Consider the following 13,214-nt stretch of genomic DNA (forward strand, 5'->3'; position numbering starts at 1 on the left):
AATGCCTCATGAATTAAAAGAATTTCAGCTGCCGCTGACAGTTCCCCGTACCTGCAGCAATGCCAAGTCAGCATCTTGAGCCAGTTGCTGCAAATTCTTCACAGCAGAGGTAGTTTTAATTACTCTCACCAGGGCAGGAGAGCAGTCCAACGGGAGCTCATTAAGCAATGACTTCTCATCATTTAAAAGTAATAAGGCATGGTAAGGCCTGCAGAAAAAAAGGAATGCATTTGCACAGTAAACTGCAACTTTTCCTGAAGGCTTAGTTATTCCCAGACCATGATACCTGGGGTCAATCTACTGGTAAAAAACTTCTAATATCATCCTTTTGCTGTAAGTGGGTTCAGAATAAGTTTATTTTTATGTCACAAGATAAGATGCTCCCCATAAAAAGGGGATAGAGGGTTATGTGGTAACTGGATGCCCCAGTGACTAGAAAAAACATGACTGCGCTGTGCTGGCATACAATTAAGCCTGGAGAACTAGTCTGAAAATTGCTCATCTGCATTACTGAAATACAGAATGGAGCAGAAAAAAGGAAGAAAGCAAGAATTAGTTACTTTTGCAGGTAAAAAGCTGTAAACACGGAGAGCAGGAAATAAGATATCATGGTGCCTCGGATCTCTTTCTTCTAAAAGCAAAATTACTTCTGGGTCAACAGATTAAAATGAACGCAGGATTCCTCTGACTGGAAACAATGCAGACCTCTCTTGCAGCATCACCTCAGTACAACCACCTAACGTTAACGTAAAGGCTGTGGCTTCACATCGCCACGTCTCCAGCAGCATCACGTCAGCATCAGCTTCAGGGAGCCCTGTCTAAGCCCGTGCCCCCCCCCCACCACTACAGCTCAGTGTCACATCATCCCCCCGCTGTTCCAGCACAGCCATTTGCAGCACCACACCTGGAACTGGCGGAAGGACCAGCCACACTCTGAAGGACAGAGCTTGTTCTTACCTGATAGATTTCAGGCTTCTCTCAATTGCTTCAGGGGGTATAAAGTTTGTGGCAACATAATGGATTTTATGAGGCAGGCAGAAACTCACTTCCAGCCAGTTGTTGATATGTAAACGGACCACCCCTGTTGTACAGAGACTAAAATAGGAAGAAAATAAGTACATACAGCATTTACCATGTATAACAAATGAAAACAGTGGTCCAGATTCACCCCTGCACAGCAATCACACCAGGACAAGAAAAGATTGAATGTACCCTGTCTATCCCCAGACGGGCTGAGGACCAGCTGATTCCTAGCTGCAAGGGCTTCCTTAACTTGAACTTACAGAGCATTATCCCCTACGAGGCTTTGGCGGGATTTGAAAGACTTCACCCCACTGATCTTCTGCTCCCTCTGCTCTTAACATTGCAGCAGTATCTCAAGTTAAAAGAATTTCTTGAAGATCTACTGCAAGGCACTTGGAAAATTCCCTAGACCAGAGCTGCAAAGGGCAAAGATAAATTGGGCACGATGTTTTCACCTCCAATTTCCATTTTCCTTTCCAAGGAAAAAGAAAAGGAGATGTCTGTACTGGGCAAGGGGTGTTACGAGCAGCACATTTCCACAGTAACGGACTCCTTCGGTTCTGCTTAGGTTGTTTGTTCCGTACTAACCTGCTCCTGCTTGTCACATAAAATCACAAACATGCTTGTTAAATGGTTTCCTCATTCTAGGAAACCACAGGGACTAAGCTAAGCTTTTAAGCTGACTTCAGACAACAGGACTGGAGTGGAAATGATGGACATCTCAGGAATGACAATGAAGTCTGACCCTCATGTTCAGCCTGAAAGCAACTATAAGCCTCTTTTACTGAAAAAAACCAGAAAGCTGGGAGATTAGAGCAATGAGTATCATTCAGGTAGTTTTACAGAAGTCTGTAAATCTAGAAAACATAGAATCATAGAATCCTTAAAGTTGGAAAAGACCTCTAAGATCATCAAGTCCAACTGTCAACCCAACACCACCATCATCAACAAATGAAATATACCTAGGAAGGTAACTATATTTATTTAAAAATGGGTAAAGATACCGTAAGGGTAACATACCATAAGGAGCTAAGCTAGCACCACCTCGCAAACCTTGACAACGCTGCCCAGCCCGCGGGCCTGGGAGCAGCTTTGCTAGAGGCAGTGGGACCCAGCAGGGAGGAGGAGGCAAGGCCCACCACATCTTTTCATGTATACTGGGTTAGGAACACATATAAACTTGCAAATCAGTCTTAAGCAACAGCTAATCTTGTCTACGCTGGAGAGCTGAATTTCTCAGTATGTCCTTCGATTTTAAACTTTGTTCCAAAAAAATTTTTTTGGCCTAAAATAAAATTTCAAAGTTTGCACGCTGCAAATTCCAGTCTGAATTTTAAATTCAAGTGTGTTGAGACTCGCAGTATGACTTTTGTGTCGATAACGCCCACAAATTTCCCCTCTGCACAAAACAGATTTAAGAACATGCCAGGAACAGTCCAGGAGCAAATACATGTCTTGGAAACTCTTTATGTGGTGATTTAAACATTTATACCTAGCATTCAGTTGTAGGCCACAAACTAACATGCTCTTTTTCAAGTTCATCTGGTTGTATATAGGGTTTAGAGAGACCTGAAAATTCAGCTTTAAAACAAAAACATTGGGTAGCTTTGGCTGCTGGTATAACTATTCACCAAACCACAACAGAGTGGTGAGAGAGCAAACACGATCCCGTCCTGCCTTGTGCATGATCAGACTCATTAGGGAAAATCTCACTGCAGACAATGCTTTTCCAAAGCAGAGGCCATGGTTTTGTTCTCAAATCTTGCACTGACCTCCGAAAAATAGCGATTTGTCAAGTTGCAAATGGAGCAGATACTACATACGTTTTCCTTTTTTCAAAAGGAACTGCAAGGATGAATTCACTGCCTCTCTGGCTGTACCAGCTCACATCTGATCAGAGGTTCCAAACCCTGAAGGAACATGCAAAGCACAGCAAACATCTCCGTTTTTCTTGCACTAAATGCTGCAACTCCAGTAACGCTGCTTATCCCACCAGACATACACCAATTGACAGATAAAGTTGGATTCTCTCAAAACAGATGAAGGTAAAAGGCACCCTGAAGCAGCAGTTATCCACACTATCTACCGGGCCAAATACTCACAAGAGAAAACATGACAATAAATGAATGGGACAAGTGAGTTAAGAGGCTACGTGAAAGCTATTGGGGTTGTTAAAACAGGTTACCGAAAAGAAGCAGAGATACACGAAAACATGAAACACTTGCAGGGATATTTTCCCTGCACAGTTTAACATTCAGGAAACAGAAAAAAATACAGTTGTTCCTTTCATTCTTTGGTCCAAGCGCACCAAAGCAGAAGCTTTAATTACATAATTACACTCTCCACAGCATAATTTTGTCTACAGTGCACTATACAGCAAGAGCCTAGAATTAAAGATGGCAAGAAAACCAGATTTTCAGTTCTGAACTGGATCTTAATTTCATTCTTCTACATTTGCATTCAACTGTACAATTTCAAGCCTTCATTATAGTTTTATGTATATGATTTCTCCTTCACCTGCCCCTCCTTGGATGGAAAATAATCTAAGTCTCTAATAATTTGACAAGGAATAAGCTACACCCTCCAGCAGCAATGTATGCGACTGCCCCTAGCCAGCCAACAGAGTTAAGTAATTTCACCAATACATACACAAAGATTCATGCAACACGAAATATAGTCAAGTCACAGAAAGTGAAGTTCGGATCCACATTTGCCTTCATTTTTACGGATTCTCCATGAAGTCATCTATTTAGCAAGCTTTTTACTGTGAGCCTCACAAATTTCCATGAGCTGGCCCCAAGCTCTTTGGCTGGGGTCCAGCAGACCCAGAAGCCACCTTCTTTTAGGGGCAGAAGCAGAATGGCAAAAACCAGCAACAGAAGAGAATACCAAGAAAACAAGTTTTCAAAGTCACATTAGGGAGTCAGCTAGCTCCAATTCTACTTCATTCTTCTTAACCAACTAAAATTGCAGAGCAAACAGTCCAGGAAGGCGCAGGAAGGTGAGAACACTGCATCGGCTGCATTGCATGCCGTGAACCTCAGGGACACGGTTTAAGTAGCCCCTGATAGGAAACGCAGAATTGCACAAAGCATTCAAAGGTGCAGTAGGTACACTAGGAATTTATGGAAGGCTCTCTTTTGTTCTTTGCTCCTTTCCTAACCACTCTTCACACTTTATGGGGATTTTTTGCAGTGTTACTGCACCCTGAGATTTTTCACTGAATTGCCTTTTTCACTGAACTGTCTGCTGTAATTCCAAAAGCTCTTTTCAGAGCAGTTACGTACTATATAAGGGCCATCTGGCCTTACATGCATTACTTTGCATCTATCTATACTGAATTTCTTCTGCTGTCTTATCAGACAGTTAACTGGTATCCAGAGACCTTGCTGCAACTTTTCCTTTTTCCCACAGACTTCAAGAGTAACTGGGCAAAAATAGCTTCATCCCCCACACTCTAACTGGCTGTTAAACCCTCAAAGACATTCCATTTTATCCCATGAAAACTTAGTTTCAACACTTTTTTTTTTAAACCTCTAGTTAGATAATACCTGATGAGCGATACTGAGGGATACATGGTGAGGGATTAGGATACTGAGAGGGGATATCGTAGTCTAAAATTGAGACAGAGAGAAGTAAATAGCAAAAAGTTGTTTAACGCCTCTCCATCATAAGACCTATGAGACATCGCATGATACTAGAAGGAGCAAAGTTCACAAGAAATAGAAAGAAACACAGAAACTAGTTAAGCCATGGACCTCCTTATCAGAGGATGCTGTGGTTAAATATTTACTCTGGCTCGCAGAATCGGGGACTAATTCCGGGAAGTGAGATCAGCTGAAGGCTGTTGAATATACAGAAACCACCTCCAGAGCTGCAGGAAGCTGGGGAACATTTTGGGGAATATCACTGCTCTTTTGCTCTATTCTGGTTTGCCCTCAACAGCGACTGTGAGCCACTGCCCAAAATGGGAACCCAAAAGTTGGCCAGTATCCCACAGAATTGCAGCCTTTCTTTTTTTTTCATAACTATTGGCAAAAGAAAGACAATCCCACTTCTAAGAGAGTTATGAATTTTTACATACACACACCTCATTTTATGTCTATCCCATTTATATCAGAAATTAATAATATGTTTTCTAGTTTGGTGGAGGTGAGCTTGTAGCTTTGGAGTTTGTTTATTTTTGCTAGAGGTTGTGGCTACTTAGAGTTTTGAAATGGTTTCACATTTCCTTGTAAAGGACACATTGACCATCCTTTGGTCAAATAACCGTAGTCGGTTCATATTTTGCAGTACAGGCACACAAATCACATCTTAATAAATCATCAAATCTCATATAATTATGCCACTTCTCCCTGAGTTGCTGAGATAGGCTAGATCTACCAGTTAGTTCAAATCCCACTAGGCTAAAAATATATAAAGGCTCTTTGTGTATTAAAAAGAAGAAACAAACAATGCAATCCTCCTCCAACCCCCCCCATACTTTCACTTTTTTCCAATATAAAGCTAAGAGAAGTTTGCTAAAAACAGGCAGGCAGTTAGCTAACATCAAGCTAACATATTATCTGCAGTTGCAGATAAAACTTGGTGAAAGCTGTCTTAATTCCCTAAATCGAACACTGGCTTAAGAGAGACACCCATTGTAACACTGGCAAATTTGTCAGCTCTGGAAGTACTGGCAACTGGTCCTAAAGCCATTGCTTTTTGTTCCACACCAATGCTGGAGTTTGGGGACAAGACGAACAAAGACTCTCAAATCTATTTTCTGAGCGAATCAAAAAGAAACATTCTAGTTTTTTCGATTAGTCAAAAAAGGTCCCAGGAACTAGATGTTGATTACCTCTAAACTGTCAGTTTAATAATACTCCATTACTATAGCAGAAATAGCGTTACAGTCAAGATGACCTGGCTATTGATTCCTGCTTTATAAAATATGGGCGTTTCATTCAAAATGCAAGGGACATTTTGAACTATATACATACACTTGTGGGTTTATACAAACCAACTCGCTAAGGGACATGTTGGGTCTTGCCTGAAATACCTCAGCACCATCTACAGGAAACCGAGGGCTAGACAGCTCCTCTGGAGCAACCCTGAAAATTCAGGAGGCCTTCGACCAGAATTGCAGAGATCAGCAGACACTAGGAAATGCTGCCTTGAGCAAATCTCAAACGGAGAGCTGGGTTCCCATCTGCAATTCAAAGTGCTCCCTCCGCTTTACTATGCTGTTCCCCTACGCCAAAGGCTATGCCAGAAACCTCTGTAAATTTAAAACAGCACATTGTCACTGCATGCATTTGAAGACTTACCGTTCCCAGCAGTCTTTTCTCTTCTAAAAGAAACAGACCAAATCTTTCAATCCTTCCTCTTAGGTCATTCTCACTCCTCCACACTCTCTAGGTGGCCCAAATCCTTCTTGAAATGTGGTGCCCAAAACTGGATACAGTATTCATTACAATCCTCAGCAAGACTGGTTCCCATGTTACAGACAAGACTTTTATGTTATGCATTCTTATCTACTTGCTTTTTCTGCAAGCCCATGTCACTTGTGACTAACCCTCATTTCATAAAAGACCACACAGACTTCACTCCAGAGCTGTTGCCACTCAGGAATTCTTCATCTTGGAGTTGCAGAATAAAAATCCTATTTCTAGACCATTTCTTCTACTTGACCAAAAAATTATTTTAAATCTATGCCTGCCTGGCAAGGTACTACTGCAGGTGTAATAATTTCCTATTCTCTCATATGAAGCATTAATGGAAAAATACTGCAGAACACCACCCTATTATCCAGCCAGCCAATGACGCTGTTAACTACTCTTCAAATAGAGCTTTCCAATCAAATGCACAGACATTTTATATTTTTACCAACACCTTATTTCTTACATTTGCTTATGACAATGTCACACAAAAGTGTCAAAATATAACTTGCATCACTTCTCTCCCGCTCACAACGCCTAAATGAGGGAGACACTGCCTTATTTTATATCTGGGGGGCAGCACCAATGTGTGTTTCTCCACGGTCAGTCTATTCCTCCGTGTGTCATGGAAAGGTCGTATTAGCACACTCCAGAGCTTGGGCTATATGTTCCTCCAGTCACAGCTAAGTGCCACAAGATGTCACTGTGCCACCAAAATGTTTGGAAATGAGATCAGGGTTTGCCCAGTCACAAATACCTAGCCCTAGAGGAACAGAAAAAAGTAGTAGGTGAAGTTTAGTATTAGAATTACAGGCTACATTAAAAGTGCCTTATTTTAAAGTTTAGTACAGTTTTTGCGCAAGTTGTATCGAACAATACACAACATTCCTTCCAAACAAGCTGAAATTCACAGCTCTTGAACATAACAAAGAGCAGCTTATTAGAAGTTTTCTAATGTGCTTTGCAACCATTAAATTATTTAGGCTCTCAGTGCCTTACCTTACAGGGCTTTGCGATTATTCCCTTTGTACAAGGGGAACCGCAATCTAGGGAGGCTAAAGGGTTTCTCTAATATCATACGATGTGCTCCACAGTCAATCAAGTAACTCGAAGAGTAATTCTCCCAAGCCCTGACAAATTTCCTAATCAAGGGCCACATCACCTTCCTCCCCACCAACACCTTCTGTGCTCCTTTGTCAAAGTCTTTCACCTTGACATATCCTGAACGCATATCCTGAACGAAGGGGTCTGCTCTGCATGAGGAGTCAGCACTGACAAGTGGTCAGAGCAGAAGTATGCTGGAGGAGGTTGGTGCTGGCTCCTGCTGGAATTCAACGCTAACTCCACGCTCCTTTGAAATCCTCGCCAGAACTTTTAATCCAGTCAAGAAACAGCATGTTGCACTTTCCATTCTGCTGAAAGTCTCACCACCTAATCCAAACTCACTGTCCAGACATGCACAGTGTAACCAAATGAAGCCAGGGCAGTATCTGACTTGCCATCAGTGCTAGATGCAGCATTTTTCTCTTAGCTGCAGGTTTAGAGCACTTCTACAGCAATATGATACTCATATTATGACACTTCTCAATTCTACCATTCACTTGTCATTATGTGCCTCCGTGCTAAGGAAGAAAATAATAATTTTTAAAGCTGTGACATTCATCACCAACTTTTAAGAATGATAACATATCCAAAGGGAGACCAAAGGTAAAGATTAGGATAGCAATCCTGCCAACATTTCACCTGACAGCTAGCCTTCACATTGCTCCACCTGATCTAAACCCAAATCCCAGTGAGTCAGCAGCATGAAGAGGTGGATAATATCCTAAGGAACACGGCCAAGAGGTTTCAGTGAGAAGCAGCATACTATGAGCTAGGAAGGAAATCCCACTTACCTGTCATATGTCTCTTTGAGATCTCTGGCCAGTTTGCACTTGGGTAGGATGTGATGAAAAGGTGACTGTGGCCCTTCCGTGGCTATGGAAATTTTCAAAACAAGCAAGCAAACAACTGATTTCAAAGCAAAGAGAGTTTCCTCTTCCCCCACTAGGTATCAACCAGTATCTTAGGGACAGAACCCATACCTTTTTAATTTACAATTATCTTTCAAAGCTTTTACAGTAACTCAAGTTACGTGTTAAAATAATACTGGTGAATTATTGCCAACTTCTCCTAAACCTCAACTCAGTTAAGTACATGTAACTGTGAATTTGACAAGTGATTTTAAGTGTTTTTGTTTTTATACGTTAGTTTTCATTTTTAATGCTTGCAGCAAGATGAGGCATCACTGTCAGATAGAGTTCACCTTAAATACTGCGTATTATTATAGCAAATTGCTCTGAAGTACAGTCTATAAAAATGCTCTGTAACTATTTGCTAGCCATGGTAACAACGTGTAAGAGTAAAGTTTCCACACAAGAAGTCTGGTGACTCAGCACACAGCATTAAAGCATGGGAAACTTGCTCTAGGTTGGGTGAAGCAGGCTACATGAGTTCTTCCATCTCATCTACATGATAGGCAGATCCAAACGTGATGGGTCAGTGCATATTCTCCAATGATCGCGCTGAACTGAGCTAGCAAGGAAAGTAAACAAGCTACTTTACTTCTAAAGCTGACATTTCTGCATAGGGATAGTGATCTTGGATGAGGCAAAATGCAGTCAGAAGCTGTCAGAATGCTAAAGAGCACCAAACTTGTTCATACTGATCCCAGCCACAAAAGAAGTAAGAAGGCACAACCAGCACTTTTCTGAAAAAGTGCTCCTGGACAAACATATTCCTGCACAAAGCTAAGCTCAGCACTCACTTTCTGACATGGCAGACACTTCATCCTGAATAGCTAAGATCAGCTTGGCCTCCCTGGTCAGGTACTGGCAGCGGCGCTCCTCGTGCTGCAAGACTATGGCGATTCTTCGGGAGAGGTTGTGTAAGCAATTTATCACAGATGGATCTGCATTGGCCTACAGGCAACACAGAAAAGAAAGAGGTTGGTCATTCAGCCACAATCACATATATGGAACTACAGTGATGGATAAGTAATCAAAGTAATTATCTTCAGTAGATATCAAAAGTCAGCCTCTGGCAATTGGCAAAAGAAAGGAATTTTCTGTAGCAGCAACAAAGCAGAAGCTCAGTGATGTCCAAAGGTAAAGAGAAGACTCAGGGTTTTCTAAGCTTGTCTATGTGCACCAAATGAACACAGCACCTGGAGTATGATACTCCTGTCCGGTTTATTTTTTCCAGTTGTTAATGGGCCTTCTGCTAGCAGAGAGACCAAAGAACTCAGTTTCACACAGTGAAAAAACAAAGTGTCAAGCTATTTCAAAAGGCAGAATATCACGATGTTCAGGTTAAATTCACTGGGAGTATAAGGACCGTAGTGGTTTTAACATAGCCCATTCACTCCATGTTGCTATACTGATGTTTGTCTTATATACTGACAAGACAGTAACTAGGTGAGAATTACCAGCGCATGATCAACAATTTGATCCCAAACCAGAATGAATTTGGATTTACGCTCCCAAACATTTCACAAATACGGCTCATTACTAACACTGCATTTGTGCAAGTCCCAGAATGAAAGTGCTGGAAAAATCTATCGTGTAAGTACAGCTGACAAGGGGGTGGACTTGGTGGCTCCAGTCTGAGTAAGCAGCTGCTTCATGTTTGTTAAGACATTTAAAGGAATTTACAGTTCTAGCAAGTGATAACTTGGCATGTAAACTAGCAAACCATGAGTCATCATTTTTGGATTGCACTGTTCTTGCTGAGTCACGACACGTTGGTAACCCTGAAGCTTAAACACAGCAGGATCAGTGCTGATTATAGCATTTGGGTCTTTGCCTGCTCTGTCTGCCCACTGCAGATGGACTCTCATCTTTATCTCAGAATGCCTCCACCCACCCTCTGCAGTGCACTACACCATGCTAGGAAAAAATTTCCACTTGCTTCTTGCACAGCACTTTCCAGAAACTTAACAGCTCTCTATGAACTAAAAGTGTCTCATTTGGCAAATACGATTTAGTGCTGCATTACACACACAACTTTGCCAAAATGCAAAAAAGCAAGTTTTCTTAGGAGAACCACTAGAAATTAGATTCTAGAAAAATGTGGGCTAGATATAGTCTTCAATGCACTTCACCAGGCTCTTGCAATATTGTGAATGAAGGAGCATTGGTTCCAACACTTCTGCTTCCACATGACTCAATGTGCATGAGTGTTTGTGTTTGCATGTGCATCTACACACACTTACCTACAACCAAAGCACGGTGCTTTACCAATACACCAAAACAACAAAATTCTTCAAGTTAATGTCTCTTAATGTGTGAAATCTAAAATCAACTCCTGTATTGCAAATTCAGCTCTTCCTGACCTAAGAATGTCCCAGAGCACAAGAACGCTGGATCCCCAGCAGAACTCAGTGAACGATTTCTTCCTTGCTTCAGACTGATTGCTGGGATAATTGTCTTTTGTGAAACCTTGCTCTTCAACTGAGGACAAGCCATGCGGACTGTGGCCATGTCCATGTTAGTCACCACTGGAAAGCCAGCAGTAAGAAAAGTACTAGTGCTAAAAGGGAAAAAAAAAAAAAAAAGGGTTGTTTCACAACGAGGGGCGAAAAAAAAAAAGGGTCGTTTCACAAGCAGGGAGCTGGAGGCTTTTAAATCACGACATTATATCCAGTCGAGAAAAAACCAACCACGTCCGTAAAGACAGCTATTCCAACTCCCTCTTTTTATTTTTAAAATGTTTCTTCATGTGTGTACATGCCATAAAAATAATACGATGGCTCCACAGATGCAACCTGTGGGCTGAGAAGAGAAAGCCAGAGCTCAGAAATCAAATAATGCTCGAACATAATGAAATTTCTAGGGGTTTATACCACCTAATTAGCCAAGCCAGGATCCCTTAACACAGATACCAACATCTTGTCAATAGAGTAGGCCTGAAAAAAATTCCAAGCAAAAACTACATATCTGCTCCAGGTTCTTGCTGAGCATCAAAACCTACTTACTCTTCATTTGTACCTTCTTCTCATTTAGAATGCTACAGCCGCTGCTCCCTGGCACTCTCCCTTTACAGTGATCTCATTGCTAAGAGGAGGCAGCTTTCAAACACTGTCCATTTAATTATAAAAAAAGCCTAGAGGCACTGAGCAAAGGCACATGTCTCTGTATCATACAGCATGAGTAAGGGCTCAAAACAGTGCTGTTCTGAGCCAGAGTAGGTTTCTGAATGACTCTGCACTGCGCAAACTTGGGTTGACCAAGGCCGTGGTGGAGACCTGACTCTTAAGGCTGGCCAAGCGTGAGCCACTGCCCACGCTGCCTGCTGCCTCTGCTTCTGGAGCAGAACAGACCACCACGGTCCGAGCTGCTTGGAGTCACAAGGGCTCGGCAATGTGCTAGTGCAGCTGTATGGATTTGGTCCTGTCCTGGGCAGGAGCAGAGCAGTCACGTACAGAACACAGCACCTGACACACAGGACAGTCAGACCCAGGCTGCCTTCTTGCACAGCTTAGCTGGACAAGCCTCAATTGCAGGGTCTAGAAAAATCACAGATTACCAGCTCACTAATAACAGAAGACAAGACACATACAGGACTTGCAACTGGGTTCGTTATCTTATCTAGTTTGCAAAGTTTCTTGCATGCCTTTACACTCTGGGTATTTAAAACCAAAACCTGTGGAAAATGTCCTGAAGAGAACAACTGTACTTGTTTTCCACTGGGCTGGAAAACTTTCCCACTTGTCAGTGTCATATTCTACATTGTTTAAGTTTTTTGTTTCAAATTAAAATATCCCAATGAAATCAGGCACTGAATGTTTTACAAGAGATTACTGGAAGATGAGCTTACTGCATTCCTCTTATAGATCTGAAGCACATCCCACTGTCAGATGGAATGAAGACAGTCCTTACCCTTAGTGCAAACACCACGTTGAAGAGAATCATAGTGGGCATCTCTCTCTTTGGTGAGGGATCAGTTTTAGATACCTGAAAAATATTTTTTAAAAAATCGCATAGGCTACTGTCAGTTGGATCCAGTAACAAAGGGGAAAAAGAAAAAAAGAAAAAAAAAAAAGAAAGAAAAAAGAACAGCCTAATTCCGTCAAATAACAAGTTTGCTGGGAAAAGAGAGCAAAGCAAATTATACCATCAAATTTGACTTGTAAAAAAAAAAACAACTTTTTTTTTTAATTAAAATGTCACAGTTACTCTACAACACTGCCTTTTCTGAGAAACTGTGAAGACTTAAACCAAAGCGTTTTGGTCATGACCATGGAAATGAGTATCAGTTAAGACAGCAGTCTTACCAGGTGTCTTTACTATTGCATTTTAGCATCATTAGGGATCCTAGGTTTAAATTCCTTAGCACAATTGTCATATATATTGTTAACTAAAGAGAAATCCGTAGATTTCTCATCCCAGGCCCCACCTATTCTTTCCTTTCCTAAAATCCCCATTTGGATTGTGTCATGTTACAAACTGTTACTTTTATCAGAAAAAAATACGCTCTAGAACTGCAGTACTAAAATAAAAGGTTTGATTTTCCCTTCCTGCAGGATTTCAGACACATTCTCCAGCCCCCCCCATTCTTTCTGCAGCAGAGAGCTTCATCCCTAATGCAGGTACAGACTTTCTGGTGGGGAGGAACAGTAGAAGCCAAGACAAGCAAGTTGAATTTGCACATCTGAGATTAACCACTCCGAATCGAGCAAGCGTCACCACAAGATGGAGCACAAAATCCAGAGGACATTCCTGCCACCCCCGA

At 41.7% G+C, this 13,214-nt stretch overlaps 1 protein-coding gene across 3 annotated transcripts in view; it reads right to left on the minus strand.

Annotated features, from left to right (window-relative positions):
- The window catches only part of NPRL3 (nitrogen permease regulator-like 3 (S. cerevisiae)), a 43,858-nt gene that overhangs the window by 18,720 nt on the left and 11,924 nt on the right, over nucleotides 1–13,214 (minus strand). For 2 of the 3 annotated variants that reach the window (XM_009573402.1, XM_009573401.1), the window contains 5 exons: nucleotides 12,362–12,436; nucleotides 9,250–9,403; nucleotides 8,339–8,420; nucleotides 958–1,095; nucleotides 52–208 (listed from right to left, as the gene is read on the minus strand). In XM_009573402.1, the coding sequence (XP_009571697.1) occupies nucleotides 52–208; nucleotides 958–1,095; nucleotides 8,339–8,420; nucleotides 9,250–9,403; nucleotides 12,362–12,436 (606 nt within the window). The remainder of the gene's footprint in view (nucleotides 1–51; nucleotides 209–957; nucleotides 1,096–8,338; nucleotides 8,421–9,249; nucleotides 9,404–12,361; nucleotides 12,437–13,214) is intronic. The other variant, XM_009573403.1, reaches the window with a different exon arrangement.

This window comes from Fulmarus glacialis, unplaced genomic scaffold, assembly GCF_000690835.1.
Source record: "Fulmarus glacialis isolate BGI_N327 unplaced genomic scaffold, ASM69083v1 scaffold14412, whole genome shotgun sequence".
NCBI lineage: Eukaryota > Metazoa > Chordata > Aves > Procellariiformes > Procellariidae > Fulmarus > Fulmarus glacialis.